Genomic DNA, 21,161 nt, shown 5'->3' with positions numbered 1-21,161 from the left:
ATTATATCTTTCTCACCCTTATTTAGTTTAAAGCGTATTTAATGTTACTCGACATTTCGATACTTTAGTATAAGCACACACAAAAAAGACGTACAAATGTTTTATATTTTAAACTTAAAGAAAGAAAGGCATTTTGATTATTTATTAGTTTATTGATTTTAAGTTAGTAATAGCCTATAGCACTCAATCTTAATAATTATATTTAATAGTTTTGAGTGATAATTATATCAAAGAGCCCTCTCTTGTCGCATAAGAAATGACGAATATAAATAATAGAAATAGTTACACCTAGTTCCCTAAATTATTGCTCATCTTTATGGTCCCCTCATTTATTTTTCTAACATAATGGCACTCTTACTCAAATACTCCTTCAGTTAGTTAATTATTTAATTTTTTTAAAAATATGCTATCAATTTTAGACTCTGAGGAGAGAAGGATCATTGTATGCTATAATTCTTTTTTTTTTTTTTTTGTTACGTTGACGGTTCAAAGTATTTTTAGAAAAAATCTAATGTTAAAATGGGTTATAGTTTAAGAAGTATTGTAATTAAGCCTAAGTTCTCAAGTACTAGTAGCTCTAATCTTTGGAGATAATCTTGTTAGTTTGGTATGCGTTAGAATTCTTTTTCTAGGTGAAGTTAGTTAAAGTCGCATTATCACGTGGCGTGTAGCGTGAACTCGTTTGAAAGGTGAGAAAAAGGACAATAAATTAAAATGAGGTTTTAATTTGCACCACCAACTTTTAGATTTATTTTCACAGAAGGATATTAGATTGGTCTTCTTGTGGTAATCTAGCCTAAGATTGGTTATCGTTATATTCGTAACATATCCCTGCCCTTCACAGATTAACTAATAAACATTCGCCTCCTTGCGTAGTATAAGAATGCTTATGTCCCTTTCTTGGATAAGTTAGGTGAGTTAGCGCGGGTTAGTTACTTGCCCAGTTGAAAAGAACGATATAAATGAATATCTCGTCTAAGGATTTCTTTCACCAAAAAGACAAAAAAAAAAACCTAATAATGTTTGTGGATGACTTAGTGTGTCAGTATCTCACAGCTCCTGCTGGAAAACTAAAACAAACAAACTTATAAACCGACAACAAAAGGCAACATCAAACCACTAACAATAACCCACATAGCGAAACAAAACACAGATTAAATGAAGCAAACATTATATCGAACCCTGCGGTGACAGAAGAAACTACCACTAGCATAAAGGGGAGAAGCCAGGGAGGAGGGCGAAGAATGATGGCTGCTGGTCCACAAACCTGACCTCAAGGTCACTAAGCCTAGCAGAGCTAGGGCTGGTGTCGAAGAGAGAGATGTAAAATGTTTGTTAGCTATGATTTCCTACCATCATATACCTGAAAAGGGAGGGGCTTTGAATATATCAGGTTGAAGAATTATATTATGGTTGACTAGTAAAGTCAATGGTTCATTGCCATTTATGCGCTCAAGGGGGGAAATTACTGCTGCCGGTCTTGGGAATCTCTAGCATGGTCTACGATTAAGAGGGGAGGGAGTTATTCTCGTCGGTACAGTGGACTTCTCACGCTGAAAAACGAAAAGAAAAATAGAAGGCAGGAATGACGGGAATGGAGCGTGGAATCGTTACGTAAACAGCGTGGATTTACTGACGGATCTTAATTCCACAAGGGTCAGACCAAAGGCCTGATTGTACGAAAGCACTTGCAGAATAATGAATATATCGGTCGAGTTTCCGAGTTCTTTCCAGCCATGCTGGGTTTCAGTGGAATTTGATTCAAGTATCATTATATCTTTAACTCAAAACAAGCTCCATGGAAAAGTTAGAACTGAATTGAATTGAAGGAGCTTCCCACCGCTCTCTTTTGGAAGCAAATCGTGTGACATATACAGAGAGAGCAACAGAGATACAAATCTTACATCCTGATATCATTGATTAACATGGAATTAATGAGTACATTTCCGATTTGCTTCAGAATTCTTCCGAATATTGTAACCTAGCTGTCCGCAAAAGCTTTTTGTGATCCAAAAGAGAAAATAACAAGAATTCCAGAACGAAACGTTATCTTGTATTGCGTGAGAGAGGATGTCCAATAATAAACCTCTAAGAAATCTGCCCCTTGATAACTTCAACAACAATTATCAAGATTCTAAGGATTATCATTCTGTTAGATCTTCCCCCTAATACCTGGCTTATAGAAGTAGCTGATCAGGATCCTATCTTCTTGTTGAGCTTGAGAGTCCAAGCCCTACAAAAGGTATTTCAGATTCCTTTTCACCTCTTTCAATTGATCCACTGGTATATGAAACAGTCTTAAAAACACATTGCTCACAGTGAAACCAGTTGATACACCTGTACACGAATCATTAGAATGGCCATAGCATTTCTTGCTAAAAGACCCACCCCTGTAGTTCTCAGATTGCTCAAAACTCAAAATTTCCTTTAAACAACTCCACGACCCTTGGCCTTTTCTCTTCCATAGGCATCCACCCAATAAAAATTTCCGGATGGAATGGATTTCCTGAGGTTACTATTACAAGCTTTCCCTGTGGATACAATGAGGGAAGACTATTATAGAGAGATTTACACTACTACCATACACTTCGAGCCATACCAACCCTTTCCCTCTGCCCATGTAACCATCTTATGAACGATCTGCTCAATGGGCACATGCCCATCTTGCGAAGGCGGTGTGCACAATATGTGCATGGTGGATCATCAGATCCACCCTCATTTCTAAATCAACCAAAATCTGGTGTCTCCTTCTGGATTGAATCACACTAAGAACCACTGGATGTTATCCAATATCTGCAAAATCCACCAATGAATCCAGTTCCTCAAGGCCGGCAAGAAAACTGGGGTCATACTCATATGGAATAAGCTCCATCCCTTCAGACTCTTGAGGAAGCAAGTCCATAGGAGGGAACTGAGAATGCCCACTTATAGAGTCCAATATGGTGTGAGGCATATTGAAATACTCTGTGAGACCTGTAGGAGTTCGACTTGGGGATTGCAGAAAAGCTTTACTAAATAAAGCTAAACCTTCATGTGGTTCAGCAGTCCGTGGAACTTTGGATTTTGGAGGTTTGACTGTATCTGGAAATGGCTTGTGCTTGCCCAAAGACTGAGACTTTGAACCAGATTTATATTTAGTGAGATCACAAGTCGGAAAAGCTGAAGATGCCCAAGAAGATCCATCACCTTCAAAGCAAGCTTCTGAAGCCATCCTGTAAAATTGTTACAGAAAATAATGAATGAGAGATCGTTTTCTAGAAGAACGGAAGAAAGCAACTTTACATTGATGATGTGTAATAAGAATGAGATTAAGAGGTACAAGCTAGAGTCCACTTAGGTCATGAAGAACAAGCCCTGGGCAAATATAAATGAACAGCTAACAGCACTTAATCGGGTCAGAATAAAAAAAGATCAGATCCAGTCCTGCAGGTCTTAACATGCTCATATATATGTTCAAACATAGATATGTCCTGTAGAACATAATCTGGAAAGAGAGAAAGAGCTGTATTACAGCAAAAATTGTTTATCACAGGTTTAAATTTAGTTAGCAAATTGTGGTTATGTGAGACTCCATGACTAAGATGTATCAGTTTAAATCAAGTTATCCTTGTCCTATGTGTGATCTGATGGGAAGTACCATATAGAAGGAAACAATACCTGAACCGATTCTCAGCAATTCTGCAAGAAGATTCTGCTTGCAAAAAACGTCCAACAGGTTCACTGGCTAGTTGAAGTGCTTCCATGACATGTACAGAAACACTAATGGAAGACGGAAAGGCATTGTCGTAGTCTGCTTGTTCCTCAGGGAACTCTATTGTTACATCCACCTGTTCAGTTACTTCAGTACGAGACTCCAGCTGACTGGGCAGAAATACTGATTCTTTCTGCTTTTCCCTATAAGCATCGGCCAGGGCTGTCATTACTAGCTTACTACTTTCTCTACAATTGGTTAAGTTCATGTATTTAGTTAGTCTGCTGAACTTCTTCCCAGATGAATTTGAAAGAAGTCCATATGAATGGGCATCACTTTGTGGACATAGCATGGTTTGACGATGTTCAAAGGAACATTTTGCTCGCCATACCGAAGAAAGTATAGCAACAAAATGTTTTTGGAGAAGCAACTCGTTATCAGGCAGCTCACTCGTCACATTGAGTAAAATCCGAGCTTGGTCCTGTAAAAAGCTCCCTGGTTAGTTCAAAATCTGTTTCAAAACATTATTCAGAAGGCCTAAACATGAAAAAGCTAAGATAGAAACCAATAAAACAAATATGTGAAAAAACCAAGAAAAGACTAAATGTTGAATTACAAGCTCTACAAAAGTTTAAAACACCAAAGAAAGATGCAGCCAAGAAAATTCGGAAGATGGCAACCTATAGTACACTAATCTGATTGTTCTCAACATGTATATCTGGAAAGAATAAAAAATTGTGTAACTTTAGCAGCAATGATGACCATCATCATGTCAGCAGCAAAAACTATTTCCCAATCAAAATACAGAACAAGCAGCCAAGCTACTATCAATCCTTAGATATTGACCCTACCTCTTGGCATATTTTCGGCAACAAGAGGGCTAGCCATGAAAAAACTTACCACAGTTAGCATCAGGGAAAGCAGTCTCTTTGGTCACACATTTGCAAACAAGGAGTAACCTTCCAATGTTATACCATAATTGTTAGGATTCCAAAAAGAAAGACCATAGCCCTTGATAAGAAAGGTCAATTCATTGCAAACCAAGAGGGGAATGAATGAGGGACACAGAACAAGGATGAGACAAAATTAACAGTGTTGATCATTCTAGCTAACAATCACTTAGGTTCCCCTTCTAAGCAAAACTAATGCAAAAGAGTATTGAGTTAGATTAACGATACCTCAGTTACTTTTAAGAGAGCCTTTCCAGATCCAGAAGAGGAAACTTTATCTGAGTTGGGACAGTCCACTGATGAGAGAACATACTTAAAGAACAATTCTCTAAACCTCTCACAACAATGGATCGGATGGCGGAATATCCCTCTGTAAATGCCACCACCTGACATAAAATAAAGAGTGTCGCTTACAAGGCTCCAATTGGTGCCATACTCATGTACAACGGCGCATAATGTGGCATCTTCCTGGAGTGACCAAGAATCTGGAGTGCAATCTTTCGGCCAAGCATGACCCCTCTTTCTTAATTTTTCTGGCTTGACCACCATGACACGTTTTATTGGCACATATGAGATGGAAATTCTACCTCCCATCTTGTCTTTGTTTACTGGCTTAAAATCGAGACTGCTAGCTCCATCTCCAGTCTTTAATTCCCTAGTTTCCTTAAGTTGCTTAGCTGACAAGCCAGAATGTAAGATAGAGTTACCCTTAGAAGGTTTCTTGAGTTTCTTCAAGCTTTTTGCAGAGCTGTTTTCTTCCTCGGATGCACCCATATTCTTCTTACGTTTTTTCCTAGGAAACGAATGAGTAGGGGAATCAATGGCGACATCATCCACGGTCATGAAATCCTTTGTTGGTTCTTCATGCACAACTTCCAATTCAGATGCTAGAGATCCTTTCTTCAGAGACTTAAATTTTGTCTTTTTCTGCTTCTTTTTCTGCTTTGGTTTGTGTTCAACAGGTGACGTCGTCCTGTAAAAGCTAAAGCATTTAGCAAGAGGATCTGCATGTCATCCTTTGAAAGGAAGCAACATTAGCAATGCAGAATATCAATCTTAAATACAGACATCCATGCAACAAAGAGTCCAAAGTGAATCCACTAAGTTGCTGCGCAAATGATGCATTTAAGTATGGAGATTTCATAGCAATAGCAATAGCAATAGAAATAGCTGCAGGGCAATAAGAATAATGTGCACCAATAATCTCCCACTTAAAAATCCGGAGGAAGAGCTTAGTATCAAACCAATACTGCAACAAATACTTGGGAACTGAAGTACAAAACACTCCTTACCAGATATCATCGTGATTCTCCTCCTCTAGATCATTTGCTTCCTGAGCTTCATTTTCAAGTTCTTCCATCAACTGCAATAGATCACCAGTTAGGCTACTAAGAGATACGAAAAAGGAATCGAGTATGCAAGGGACAAACCTGACGCTGAGCTAAAGCCTCAACATGTTGTCGGTAAGCTGTAGTGGCAAAATCAGCATCCCACCCTGCAATCAGTAGAATAATATGAGACATTATGATGCAGTAATAACAAAATATTCCCCACACAAAACATACAAAACCCTTTGTCAACATCTGTCAGGAAAAATCTATTTAAAGAAAAATCAGATTACAAACAATTAGCTTAGGGTGTTAATCTATTGTTTTGGGTAAAAGAAGGCAACAGTCCATTTCTCCTACTAGCGCAAATAATGACATGTCAATAACATAAAAGTTCATAAAAGAGGTCCCACATCAAGGATCATCAAGTTTAACTTATTGCAGAAGTCACTTACTCTCATATAACAATGGTTCCTGATCTTCATCAATCTCAGCTTCTAGATCTTCCTTGAATTTCTCAATGCGATCCAACTCCCATTCCTCTTCCTCAACATTGACCTGATATTCCATTGCAGACTTATCAATAACTGGATACCAAAGGTCCAAAAACCGCATTGCATATCGATCAATTGGTCGAAGCTGGTTTTCAAAAGATGAACTTGCTTGTCCAGCAGCTGCAGCAGCAGCAGCCATCTGCTTAACATCAGCCAGCATGTCCATTTCTTCATCTCCTCCAACCAAAGTAAGAGCCTTTTTTTCATTCATATTACCCCTGGACAAGGTAAGGTCCTCATCCCTACTAACAACAAAAGACATGCAGCTCTGTTCTTCAGTATTCTTCTCTTCACACCGCACAATCTCTTCAGGCTTCACATCATCCTCATTAACAACGTCGTCATCATCTAGCCTCCCAATGACCTCCTCAGTGAACTCTTGATTGTCCACAGCATCTTCTTGCTCCACCTTTTTAAGAGCCATATAATCTGCTTCATCTTCTGCATACTTAATAGCTAACTCAACATCAGCATTTGACAGAGGCAGTTCCAATCCACTGGCAGAGCATTCAGCAGCAACAAGGTTCTCTTTATTGAGATGTTCAACATGAAGTGCTTCATGCCCAGAAAAGAGTTCCATTGGATCAAGCTTCTTGAAGAACTCTGTGTTGTAACTGCCACTTTGTATAACCAAGTCATCAAGAGCACGCTTCTGATTTGCCTTTTTGAGAATGTTCTCTTCAATGGTACTTTCACTAATAAGCCTATAAATGTGAACTTCTCGAGTTTGCCCAATTCTGTGACACCTATCTTGAGCTTGTTGGTCCATTGCAGGATTCCAATCACTGTCATAAAAGATAACTGTATCTGCCCCAACTAGGTTAATCCCAACACCACCACTACGAGTCGATAAAATAAAAAGAAAAAATTTTGAATTGGTATTGAACCGCTGCATCAAGGTTTGTCTCTCTTCTGGCGGTGTTGATCCATCTAAACGCATATATGTATAACCATATAAATTTATAAACTCCTCCAATATGTCAAGCATCTTAGTCATCTGAGTAAAAATCAAGGCTCTATGACCTTGTGCTTTCAATCGCCTCAGCAAGACAGCAAGCTCCTGTAATTTCCCACAATCAAACTGTATCAAACGTCTATCAGGAAAATACACTTGCCGACGGACAATAGCTGTTCTAATGGGTGATAGAAGAGGACTGAAGACTTCCATGCATGTCTCCTTATAAGCTGGTCCCAAAAAAACAGGGCAACTAACTTTACTAGACCAGCAAACAGGTGGAGGGGCTCTTGAAGCAGGAATTGCAAACATAAAGGATTCAACAAGATCAAGCATTCTTTGAAACCGCTCTACCGGTGATAGAACTATATCTGCTAGTCTTGATGAATAATTCATGTGGCATGAAGGATTGTTCTTCTGGTCATGAATATGAGATACTGGATGCTTTATTGTTACAAGCTCCCTTAGATTTGTTCCATAGACAGGTTTTTTCTGGCACTTTAGAGTATTCCACCATGCAATGGAGGCTGCCCTTTCCTTTGATTGTTTTATTCTTTCCTCCCAAAGGGCCATCTGAATCTCTTCAAATATATTGGTTCCATGACATCTCCTCTTCTGATCATTCTTACTGAAGCAAGACAATTCTCCATCATACGTGTCTTGAGTGACATTTAAAGAAGCCGCAATTGCTGCAATCTCATCAACCTCCCACGAAGTAATGTCAAAATCGTTTTGTGTAAATATAAAATTCATGCCCCTCAGATCAACTTCAGAAAATGGACCAGCAGAGAGGATTGTGCAAACTGATGAGCTCAATTGCATGTCTACACCAGTCATGTCAAATGAGCTTATAATAGGACGGCCTTCAAAAAGATCTGGATGGTTGCATACCTTACGAAGTTGCATGATAATACTTATCATACCAAAGAAGTTTGAACTAGCAAGCGTTGCTTGTGTTTCTGAGCTAGCAATAAAATCTTCATATAGATTCCGTTGGCGTCTAGAAAGTCTACAATTAATCACATGTTCATGCTTCTGTGGCAGCTGTTTCTCCACGTCCCTTTTCAAACGCCTCAGTATGAAAGGCCGAAGAACATTGTGCAGTCTGTCCACAACTTCTTTATTGACCTTTTCCTGGCCTTCCACCATCCCTGATATTGGATTGCTGAACCAGTCCTTAAATTCCTGATGAGACTGAAATATATGAGGCATTAAAAAATGCATCAGGGACCAGAGCTCCATAAGGTCATTCTGCAAAGGTGTTCCAGTCAAGAGAATCCGGCGCTTTGAGTTGAAATTTAGTAGAGTCTGCCATCGCTGAGATTTCCAGTTTTTAATCAGATGAGCCTCATCCAGAATAAGATATTTCCATTTTTTCCGCTTAAATACTTTTGAATCCTGTATAACAAGCCTATAAGTTGTTATGCACACATGGAATGAATTGGGCTTTAGCCAACCTTGTCGCTTATTCTTCCGTTCCTTTGCATTTCCAAAGTATGTTAAAATTCTGAAAGCAGGGCACCATTTAAGGAATTCAGTTTCCCAATTGAGCATAACACTGGTTGGTACAACAATCAGATGAGGGCCCCATATTCCTTTTTCACATGCTAGATGTGCTAGCAGAGCAATTGTCATGATTGTTTTCCCTAGACCCATTTCATCTGCAAGAATTCCATTAAGTCTCCTCTCATACATTGCAACCAACCAATCCAAACCAATATGCTGGTACTCACGAAGAGGGTGCTTAAGAAGGAAGGGAAACTTTGTGCGTACTTTTGTAGTTGAGAAAGTGTTACCGGTTGGCTGTGCTGATCTTGCAGCAGCAGCCGCATCAGCAATTATATCTTCACTTTCTCTTCCATCCGTCATCTTATCATGATTCACTTCCTTGTCTTTAATACCAGATTCTTGTTCACTGGACCTGGTAGGTTTGTGTTGCTCAACTGATCCATCTTCTTCAGTGAAGTTTACACTTCCATGTTGGACATCCTGATGTGTCTTGAAATCCATTTGATCATCAGAACTGGACGAAGCACATTCAGATTCGCCTGGCCCACCATCTGCGCAGCCATCCTAAATGTGAAACATATGTTACAGACAGAATTATACAAGTATATAAGGCAAAGTGAATAACGAGTAAAAATAATGCATACCTTTCTGTATATTGCAAGAAGTTCTTCTATAGGTATTTCACTCTCTTTTTGCAGCAACTTAATCTGTAGAACAAGGATAGGGCAATAACCTATTAAAATATGGCTGCAGAAATAAAATATAAAAGCATATGATTGCAGCACTGCAAATGAAAAAGGTGAATCATAATGTGTCCGGATGGCAGGGCAGTGTGCTCTATATATTGACAGTAATTGGGCCTACAGGGGAGCCCTCATCTACAAACTGGAAGTTAAAGACTGAAAAAGAAGTCATCATTAATTGGAAAGCTAGTAGAGCAACTTTGAAAATTGTTGCACAACAAAAACAAAAACAAAAACTAAAAAGACTTCGAGCCTAGATTGTTTTTCGTGATTATAGTTAAAGAGGGACCTAGGCCTCAGTTTGTAGCCTGGCAGCCATGGGCACATGCATAGACAATAAAAAAAGGAAGAATGACTAGTCATGCACATGCAATGGGTTCATACTTATAGTAAGCAATTGTCAAGTAATTCAATGTTATAAGCCCATTGATATTTGAACGATGATAGAAGGTCTGATGGAAAACGTGTATTATAAGAAACAGTTAGGGGCCACTTGGATTGATGTACTTCAAGATGATGTATTTGTAGAAGCAATATATAATATAAAATCAACAACATCAGGAAATATTCATCAATTTCTCTCCAAAATTATAGTAACAAGATCATATCTAACAACCTTCCCTTATCATAGAAGGCCAAACATTTGTGCTTTGACATCTACTCAATTTAAGTGGATGTCAAAATGCAGGACCTTGATTGGCACTTTGAAACACAATTTATAGGCCCTATGAACCAAACGATTATTGTAAAATGCATGCTAAGGCAGCATTATTCAAACACAAACATCCCCTTAGAGCTACCTAAGAAATCTTTTTACATGCTTACTGCTTTTACAGTTGGAACGTCTTTTAGAGACGCTTTTACTACTTAAATGTCTTCAGAAATGTACTGATTACGAAGAACATATTGATACCAGTTTATAATTATGAACAGGAATTAGTGGGTTCTCCGTAAAGCTGAGAAAAATTCAAACTTATCAGTAAATAAAGTACATTTAGGCAGCATAACTTAGTTAAAATACCAGAACAAAAATACCAAGAATGCAATTGGGCAGTTTATTGCTGGTAGATGAAAAGAAAGAAGTTCTAAAAAAGGCTAAGCCCATGAAAAATAACAAAGATATCCCTGAAAACATCTTTCTACCTCATCTAGAGGGTCCCTTTTTTCTCTCTTTTCCATCTCTTCCTCTTCAGATAGTGTAGTCTCATCATCCTATCAAATATGATCATATAAACAAACAATAAAGATCAAGTAGGCCAAACAATATCAAACTCAGAATAATCTTCAATGATGATAAATCAAGATGGAGCTGGAAGTACATATATATCAACATATAAAAGTTAACTACAAACTGCAAGTCCTATGCTTTCTTAACAAAATGGCGCACTCGCTTCACATGTACGAGGCCTACTCTATATGACATCAGGAAGAAATGCAGAAGTAACAGCCCTTGCTTTTAAGCATGTTCCATATCTTTTGTCAGATGAGAACCAGTACAAAACAACTGCGCACATGATTTGAGCATAGATATAAACATAAACACATGATTTGAGCTGCATGCATCATATTTGGCATTGAGCACAATGGGTTTCAAATATGCAATTTCAACTTTAAGACCTTTTTATTGGTCGCACTGATACTTCTAAAATTAAGTAGGTTTTCCGATTGCTTCTTAGAAGTTTCTAATTTCATTTTGAATTTTCTAGCTTGATTCTTCTAGTCATTCACAGTTTGGTGGGTAAACATGATCTTGCCATCTTTGGTAATAACTAATAACCTCACTATTATTCTACCTTTGATTCTAATTACGCTAAAAGATTATGCCTCCATTAAATGAGTCTTCGCTGATACACATAGCCTTTTCAACTTAATTATGCTAAAAGACTATGCCTCCATTTAATGAATATTCACTGATACATGTAACCTGCAACTTGTATGTACTTCACATTGTCAGTTACTTTTATACTTCTAGTATAAATAAAACACGCAATCATGAACTGCAGTTCAGTATGCAGTTACTTTGATGTTACTATATAGAAGCCCCTCACAAGAATTTGTTGACTAATGATGCATTAGTATCTTTGTTCCTATTATTGAACTTCAACTTTAGGAAATACCCATTTTTTACTTGTGAGAAGTCAGATTAGATTCCCAGAAAACTGTATCTGCTATCAGTGAGTGGTGCGATAATCTAGTAGAGAAATATAACAAAATAAATAATAAAATAATAGTGAAATGGAATGAGAAATACCTTTGCTTCTTCATCACCATCATCATATTCTTTGTCGTCCTGAAAATAGAATAACACTGGGTCATCTACAAGAATACCACCAGCATAAGTAGATATTGTTGTATGACTACAATCAGAGAGAATTAACTGCAAAGTAAAGTAACCAGTTAAAGGACTTCTATAAACATTTAATTGGTTTCAACTAAAGTAAATAATGCAGCACAAACAGCATTATAAATCTAAAATAGCTTGATACAAAAAAATTCTCAGCTCATAAAAAGATTTAGAAGATAGCACCAGACACCTATTATCTGCAGAAAAAACCAAGCAGAATAAGACGTAGAGAGGAGAAAATAGAATCAACAAAAATCTCTTGAGAATGTGCAGTTGGATATCTAAATGTAATGTATAAAAATGAATTGTCGAAATAAAAGAGATTGATCCAAATTAAGTGCAAGTCACGCATTTCCCCAGCATGTTTACATGAGGACAATAGCAAGGTCACCTTAAACTGAACAATCTCTCTTCTCTTTACATTTTGAAGAGACTTGAATGCCATGTAATTACATATCCAATAGCACCGTAGGTTCCTTCCACTATCAGGTCCATATAGTTGTAGGTCAAAGATGAATTTCATATGACCCTAGATATTGCATTTTCAACCTATGGTCACTGTACCTATGGGTTAGAATGTGGAAAACTCAGTAACTGACGCATACCTCAAGCTAATGTAACATGCACACTTCAAACACACACGCAAGCACATGTTCGAGAATACAACATTACTCAAGCAGAGAATAAAGAAAAAATCAGAACTTAAAAAAAATGGGATCATAGATAAATCCTTCAATGGTCTCATGTGATATATCTTGCAGAAATATAACAGATGACAACAAATAGTATAACAGAGTACATAGATGGCATAACTCACTTGTTCATCAACAGAGTTAAGAAGCGACATTTCCATATCAGACCGATCGAGAAAATTCAATGAAAGTTCCCATTCTGATTTCTTAACAGGCAGCTGTTCACCAAGACAGGAGTTGCCATTGCTGGTGCCCTGTCAAATATTTGAAGAGAACTGTTAGAAAACTAGTTGCTACATGTCATAAGAAAGATTATGGACATCTTACATCATGAGGCTGAGTGGAAAGATTTCTCAAGTTGCTGTTCTCAATTTCCTTATCAGTCGAACTGCCTGCAGGAAGATGAACATTTTTTGGTGGACTTTCAGTAGCTTTTTTAGAACCATTTACTTGGTTCCAAGAATCTGCAACGTCACTAAAAGAATGAGAATTAATCCCTTCTGAAATAAAATATATGCATCAAAAAAAATAATGATCATTCAACTTACTGATATCTCACCCTTAATCTGATGTTTCTTTGCAGTAGGTTTGGCCAAATCTTCACCACTTACTGGACTGCCTTCCCTGCTATCTGAGAATGCTTAAAGTGATCAAAACTCAGCAGAAGATGGACCAGCTAAATAAGTCAACCTTTCAATAAATATAAAGATGTAAAGTTCAACAATTATTCACACTCACCATTACTGTTGGTGTAGCACTTAAGAAGCTCCTCGATTGGCAGTTCAGCTTCAGCCTGCAAAGCTGACAGTTCTTCTGTCCTTTCTGCATCGGTAATTTGAGCTTCATCCTCCTCGATAGTATGTTCATCATCTTCCTGCAACAATCACAACAGATGTTCATATCCTCTACTTTCAAGGCCATGCCAAAGAGTAAGGTGTAGATGTTGTGACTTCTTATGGTTATGGGCGTATATGGTTAAATTTTCAAAAAAAACGTAGAAAGGACCTAAAATCTCTCCAAATGCAAATTTGACATCTCAGTGGGGGTGAAAACGGGTCGGATTAACTCTGACCCGACCCGCTATCCGACCCGACTCGGATCGGATTCGGATAAAAATTTTCTATCCGACTCGGATTCGGATTCGGATTCGGATAGAATTTTTGAAAAAAATTCGGATACAGGTCGAATAAATTTTTCGGATTCGGATACGGATATCGGATATCCGTTTACCCGCATATTTTTTTAAATGATTTACAGTTTTTAGTTTATTATTTAAATAGTAAGTATTAATATTATTACTAATAATACATTATATATTATTTATAGAGATTAATTTCTCTAATTTTATATATTTGACATACAAAAAAATTATTTGTTGTAAAACTCTTAATAATTTTGTGTTAATTATATTTAAATAAAATATTATAATTATTTTAAATTTAATTAATATCCGTTTAAGATCCAATCCTTTATCCGAAAATTATCCGTATCCGTTTAGTTAGAATATGGTTTTAAATTTTGCTATCCGTCCAATATCCGTATCCGAATCCATATCCGAACTAAAAATACGAATCCAGATATGGGTTGAGCACTATCCGTATCCGATCCGTTTTCACCCCTACATCTCAGTGATATCAAAATAATGGCATACCATAAGAAAGGAGTAACATTTTGGTCTCTCTCATGCTTAGAAAACCTAAGGATATTATAATTTAAGGCTAACACTCACCGAAAAGTGAAAACATGACATCTTATCATTTGCAAACAGGAACTCAGAGACAAAGCAGATATCTTACCAAATCATCTTCTGATTCTTTCTTATAATCATCATCAGTTTCCAGATCATCTAACTGGTTTCCTGTACAAGAGCAGCAAGCATTTTAAGTACATCCACTAAATTGAGGAAACAAAAAGATTACATGCAAGGCAGCTACCTACCAAGATTCCCATCACTTCTTGTGAGGCAGCTTCTATTGACCTCTTTATTCAAATCACAAGATTGATCCAAAGCAGGACTTACGGGTGGGTTAGAAGAATAGGGCACATCTACAAGATTTTCTGCTAACATTGTTGAATACCTGTGCAAGTCAATCAAACATTACTCAATGCCTCATTTCCAAGAAGCTGAGAGTTCAAATTTCACAGGAAAAAAGAAGAGCACAATATATGAGTGTCACCTTTCTGTTTGACCTAAAAGGAAATCAAGTTGTTTATCAAGAGCCTTTTTTTTCCTTTCTTCAAGCTCCAATTGGTACTTATAAAGAACCTGCACTCAGTTACCAACCAATCCTCAGAACTCACAAACATCAAATCTACAGCAACCAGGAAAGACCACAATCTGAATATTTTCATCAAGAAAACTTACCAGCTTCTCTATTTTCATCCAGAATTTCTTAACATCCTTCGAAATATTTAGGGCAACTTTTTTCAGACGTTGTTCTTCTTCCTAAAAAAGCAAATACTTAGCTTTAGGCTTTTGTGTAATTATGATGTATACGGAATTACTAGGGTGAACCCTTACAATTTTGGTGTGCAGATATTTAATACATTATACAAAATTCACGTTCACGTTGTAAACTAAAAATGAACCAAACCTTCAGTTTTTTCTCTCCCCTAGTGGCTTGATCCAAAACATTTTTACTCGCTCGTAAAGCAACCTTTTTTGCTTGAGCCAACTTCCATTTTCTCTCCGACTCAAAGTCCTATGAAGAGAGATGATAAATTAGGAAGAAGGATATCCATAAATCCTCCTTATAGGTTAACTTTGACAAATATGCAAACTCTGGTGGCAACATAAGTGAATTAAATAAGCATCAAATACAGAAACAATCAGTATCTTACCTTCGACAGCCAAATCATCTCCTCCAGAACATGATCCCAGTGGGTTTTAGGTCGAGGAGGCTCTCTTGGAGCCTCAAGAGCCTATCATAAAAAAGGAAAAATGTCAGTAACCAACAATTTTAGGCAGGTTATTGAAACATTGATTTACATAGCTTTGCTAAGGCAGAAAATTGTCCTAAACAAAAGATGCTTCCAGAATGCCCTTACGTTAGAGTTCTATTGCCCATCTTGAAATAGGTGAATTAGCGGAGAACTGAAAAGCAGGTCAAAGTAAGATAGATGGGAGAAAGAACCATACTCCATGACGGAAGCTAAGCGACCACTATACAATATCTTATATGAATGGCCACTGGGATAAAGGAATGGATGATCCAAACTAAAATTTCTTCATCTTGCCTGGAAATTTATGCAACTCAACGGTGCTAATAGTCTTTCCCCCCAATCTTCAATAAATGGAGTTAAATTTCATTAATTTAAGTTATTTAACGCAACCAAAGTAAAATATCTATGTGCAAGCTTATTAGTTGACCAAATCAAGCACATTGGTGAAGTCCTTATTTCAGGTATAAGGGCATAATAATTGGTAGCCCCAGCAATTTGATGTCCCCAAAAAACATGTTCAAGGAAGGCCATTTTATTTGGTTACCAGTAGGTTAATATTTTGTTGACTACTGATCTGCTTTTGTTTATGGTTATCACATCTTCTGAACAAACAGCAGCATGCAGGATACTCTTTCTTCCCAGTATGATATTATTCTTCAATAAAACAACCAAACAGAAGGGGCAACTACTTTTTCTTTACAAAAGTGAAAGCCTAGCTCAAACATGAAGTAACAGCAGTACTATTAACAATAGACCAAAAGATGCAAAATTGATCTAAAATGGCTACACAGTCAAATGATACACCCTAACAAGTAAACTAGGTATTTGCGTGAGAAAGTATAAAATGCTGAAAATTGAACAATCACCTGAGGCAGTACAAAATACTGAAAATCGAACAACTATAAGACACGTGACACATAAGAGAAGAATAGGGTCTAACCTTTTGACGTCTAGCTCTGGTCTCATGATCTAGCTTCGATCTAGGACCTTTTGAGGCCATCCTTTTTTTTTCCTTGCAGTACCTACTTCATGACCTAAGGATAGGTAGCAATGAAGGTGCAATAGCTACAACAAATAAATTATTATTAGACAGTTCAGATCATAAATATTAAAGATGCAAATTTTCATCACATAAATAGCAAGATATATGAACGAGCTGTACTTAAGATATGGAAGGATAAGTTGTAACTCAATCATATATTAAGTTTGGTGCATGACATTAACAAGTCATCAAATAGTAAGTTGCACTGAAGATGTATAGAAAGATGAAGAGAGCTGGCAACTATCCACAGCAATGCTGTCAAATTTGACCATTCAAAATATCTTAGAAGGTTTTAAGAGACACTTATCTTCTCGTAATAAAAAGTCTGTCGGATAAGTAGAGAGTCGATAGTTATCCACGGAAACGTTGTTAATCTCAGCCATTCACAATATTTTAAACAATTACCAGTGGCCATCATATCCCCCCCTTCTCTATTCTCTCCGAATCATCAATTTCTCTCCATCACCCAACAAAACACAAAATCATCTCTCATATCACCTCAACTTATCCTATATTATCTTCCAATAGGACCAATACCACACATCATCTCAAGTTCCTCTAAGCTCAATTAATTTCCAGAGATTTGGTTCCATTAACAAAACTTCTGATCCATAAAATATAAGTGCCCTAATCATTCTCCCATGTAATTTCCTTTTCAACCCAGATATTCATCAACTAAAAGACATGTTCGAAGCATTTCTCCACATTAGTAAGCATTATGAAACTCTCATTTCTTCTACAGATATTTCACGTCATCTAAAATAATTTAAATTTGCCATAACTGAACAGCCAATGTTTCTCTTACAGCTCCTATGTGAAAAAAAAAAGTGTGAAGCCTTCTCAGATGGCAGATAGAGATTTTATAACTTGAAAATATACCAAGTCACTATGAGGACATAATTGAACGTGATAAGACACTGACTGCAGTAGAAGATTGTAATGATGTTTCTATTACTGTGCAACTATTGCAGCAAAAGAGCACACAATAAACGAGAAACAAATACCCAAATAGTTCAAGTAAGAAAACTTTTGATTTGCCTGCACAGTATTTCTGCAAAGTTCACTTCGACGTGGGGTTTAATTTAGTAAGTTTAGTGCTTTTGAGTGCTATCGCCTCCAGACAGCCATGATTCGCCAATTGTTCTAAATGGCTGAAGAAAAACTGCTTGATTGACGGTGTGGTACATAAATTTCTGAAAACATTACTGTAGAAACATTCCGCACTGGACGGATTTGATCATACACCTAATAAACATAATAATTGAAACAACGGAATAAAAGACATCTTGATCTTGCTAGAAAATCAAGGGTAAAACGTAAAATACTCATCAAGATTAGGAAATGAGCAGGATTATACCCCGTTACCTAGACGTTTTTTGCGCCCAGAGGTCAGAGACCACCCGGGCAAGAAGCCAACAAGAATCCACAGCCAAAATGATTCCGCGATCCACGACGACCCACTGCAACGGCCACGAAGCAAAGAGCATAAACCCCAACTAACCTCGATGGTGAAATCGATAGGCGAAAGAGCACAAAAGACGCGCGAAATACCTCCCTCCGCACTCAGCACCAGGGAGTGCCAAGAAGCAGAGAGAACACCGCCATGAGACCGAGAAAGAGGTAGAAGAGAAGATATTCCAGCTAGGGTTGGCAAAGGTAAACAAGATGAAGGGAATGAGAGGATTCGAAGCTAGAGGAAGAAGAAGAAGGAAGGTAGGAGAGGCTCGAGAGTAGAAAGGTATATACCAAGCAGAAGAAGAAGGGTCGAGAGGGGCGAAGGCAAAGAGGCGCTCGAGAGTCGAGAGTCGAGAGTCGAGAGAGAGATCGAGAGAGACGGGGGGCAAATGGGCGAAATGGGCGAATAAGAGAATAATAGGGTTAGGGTCGCTTGAGGCTTATGATAACCTGATCCGTTGTTTTACGGATCCTGGGTTTGTCTTGACTCGTGATCCGCGACCCGCTACTTTCTTCTACACATAACGACAAAGCTCTTGCTGGGAACCGCCTTCAAATCTTTCCGGAACGGATCGGCTGCACGCCGTATGTAAAATTGTAGTACAATCTTGTGCCGTGTAGCTTACCCGTGATCTCTTTGTACACCGGCACATAAATTTCGTGCAGTTGGAAGCTAGAGGCGATCCTACGCCAAAAGCTCGATCCCACTTTGCGTTGGGCCCCACTGTCAAATATATCCAATGAGGCCCAACGATTCACTGTTCCTATTGGATATCTTGTCCCCATTTATTTTAAATGCACTATATCTTTGTTTTCTCTCGAGTCAACAAAGAGGTTTAAACGAGATTAATCTCTTAGAAAAGTCAAACAGTCTTTCTAATATGCGATGACGAATCTTGGTAACTCTCAACTCTAAACCTAAAATGATAGTGTCGTTTCCTTAGTTGACCCAAATGACCTCACAGGAAATAAGAAGGCAAATAAACTCCATTTATTTTAGAAAAGTCCACCTTTTACGCTATATTTTTAACAAGATTTGCTATCCAACCAAACTTGGACAGCACATAGATGATAAGAATACTCATAATTATGCATTACAAACACTCCCCCTAATGAGGGATTGGATTGATGTTGGCTGATAATAGTTGCTCACTTTGGCTCAATTGGTTTTTATGCATTAGTGCTGTTCTATCTACTACTCCACTGTCATCATCAGCACCATCTTGAGAGAGTGGAGGAGAAAAAGAGATAATATTAGAAAAGTCAAATCTATTATTGATAATTAGAACCTATATATTAAGTTGCCTAAAGTTTTAAAGCCCCCTTCTCTCTTTCTCTATCTTAAAGTACCAGAGGCGATTATATTGCACTATCTATTTCTATATATAAAAGCAAATAAATCTATAGCACAATTTGGGGAATCTAATTAGCCAAGAGAGGGACTTCATACCACCTTTGCTCTGCCATTAGGCCGCTGTGTAGTGTAGTGTAGCTTCTATGCCATGGAATAGTAAGCTAGCTCCACTTCATATGCCAACCAAATAATTTGATAGCAAACTTTCTAAGATCAAAATGAATTCGAATCACCTCCAAGGCTGTAAATTGTAGTGGCAGAAATGTGGAAGCTTCGAAGCTCTATTAAGTTTGAATCTTTTTGCAATAAGTGAGACCAGGGAATAATAAAGATCGCATTAAGTATAATATGCACATGATTAAGGTCCACTGAGTTAAGTAAGAGAGCAAATTCGGTGTAGGAGAACTCGTACAAGTTAGCTTAGACACACTCGAAAAAAATAAATGTACAAGAGACCATTAGATTAAGCGAATAATTCATAGTTATCAGGATTGGACCGAGTGGTTGAATCGATGGAACAATCATCAAATCGATTTAATTATATTATTGAACCAGTAAAGTAATTAACTTAATAAATTTATTTAAACTGATGATTAATCTGACAACACATGCAACTCGGTAAAAATTTGTGTTGATTATATTGAGTATTTTATGTTTGCAAAGTAATATAGTTTATCCTTAATATTTAGTATATTCTATTTTTACCAGGAGAATATTTTAGTTCTAAAATTTTAAAAATATTTAGTTAAAAATATATTTATGTTTTAAAATTTTATGCACGATTAATTTATCAAGTGGATTGACTTTTATTATTCCATTTAATTTTTATAATTCTTGCTAATAAATTATATTTACGTGCTGCAGATGTTTAGTTAATAACAAATTTTTATTCCATTAGTAAGGAACTGATCAATATGTTGTTAATTGTGATTCACAAATCCACATATTTCTTTAAAAAATAAATTGATGTTGTTAAACATAAAAAAGTGTTAAAAATAGCTAAGTAATTATATTGCTTCTCTCTCTCTCTCTCTATATATATTTTTAGATTCATGTAGAATTATCTTTATCTTATTTACATATTCTAAAACATTTATAAGAAAACTAGCAATCCGACCTAATAAATTATCTCTTAAATAAAAAAATAACTAGTGACCAAACATCTGAACGAATAAATGTCTAATCTGGCCCTAATAAGAATGATATATATTACTAGAAGTGACATATGTATGCAATTAGGGTCAACACACGTTGGATGACACGTCCTAATCGATTCGGTCGGCCCACACTAAGTCACAATCCATCCTATAATTAGGGCCACTAAACCATCTTATTCAAACCACTTAATCGAGAAGCTCTCGTCAATGCGAGAACCAAAAGGAAAGGAATGCAGTGGAATATAATCGGATGTATTCCGGTAGATCCGACCGACCCATTTGAATATCGTACGAGTTACGTATAGGAAAACGTCTACTCCTCTCCGGGGAGAGACGTAGGGGAACAGAACAACTCCTCGGGTTCACCGTCAGCTAAAAACTCTCTCCCTCTCTCTCCTCCCTTTCTCTCGTCGCTTGATCTCTCTCTATCTCTAATTTTTTTTT

General features: G+C 37.2%; 1 protein-coding gene across 3 annotated transcripts; it reads right to left on the bottom strand.

Moving 5' to 3' along the window:
* Positions 1–1,799: 1,799 nt before the first annotated feature.
* Positions 1,800–18,602, bottom strand: LOC140761760 (protein PHOTOPERIOD-INDEPENDENT EARLY FLOWERING 1). Of its 3 annotated transcripts, none has more exons than XM_073099244.1 (22): positions 18,303–18,602; positions 18,109–18,211; positions 16,650–16,774; positions 15,608–15,688; positions 15,361–15,468; positions 15,132–15,212; positions 14,944–15,032; positions 14,705–14,844; positions 14,563–14,624; positions 13,505–13,640; positions 13,326–13,397; positions 13,094–13,230; positions 12,892–13,020; positions 11,982–12,020; positions 10,874–10,942; positions 9,632–9,694; positions 6,425–9,551; positions 6,072–6,136; positions 5,934–6,004; positions 4,870–5,614; positions 3,658–4,172; positions 1,800–3,212 (listed from the first exon to the last, which is right to left on the bottom strand). In XM_073099244.1, the coding sequence occupies exons 3-22, from the start codon at positions 16,707–16,709 to the stop codon at positions 2,783–2,785; spliced, it is 6,219 nt and encodes a 2,072-aa protein (XP_072955345.1). In that variant the 5' UTR covers positions 16,710–16,774; positions 18,109–18,211; positions 18,303–18,602; the 3' UTR covers positions 1,800–2,782. The 3 variants fall into 3 exon arrangements, with proteins under 3 accessions (XP_072955345.1, XP_072955337.1, XP_072955329.1); XM_073099236.1 differs by having other exon boundaries at positions 18,117–18,211; XM_073099228.1 differs by having other exon boundaries at positions 18,117–18,602.
* Positions 18,603–21,161: the final 2,559 nt, after the last annotated feature.

Source organism: Typha angustifolia, chromosome 1 (assembly GCF_048772165.1).
Source record: "Typha angustifolia cultivar Huaian chromosome 1, ASM4877216v1, whole genome shotgun sequence".
Taxonomy (NCBI): Eukaryota; Viridiplantae; Streptophyta; class Magnoliopsida; order Poales; family Typhaceae; genus Typha; species Typha angustifolia.
This window is presented reverse-complemented; position numbering and strand designations above follow the sequence as displayed.

Bases quoted from the DNA above. Each gene is read 5' to 3' on its own strand.
- LOC140761760 (XM_073099228.1), bottom strand. From the start codon at position 16,709: ATGGCCTCAAAAGGTCCTAGATCGAAGCTAGATCATGAGACCAGAGCT. The intron at 15,469-15,607 runs GTAAGATACTGA...CTCTCTTCATAG, and splicing joins AGATGATTTGGCTGTCGAAG to GACTTTGAGTCGGAGAGAAA. The intron at 15,213-15,360 runs GTTTGGTTCATT...TTGCTTTTTTAG, and splicing joins GGGGAGAGAAAAAACTGAAG to GAAGAAGAACAACGTCTGAA.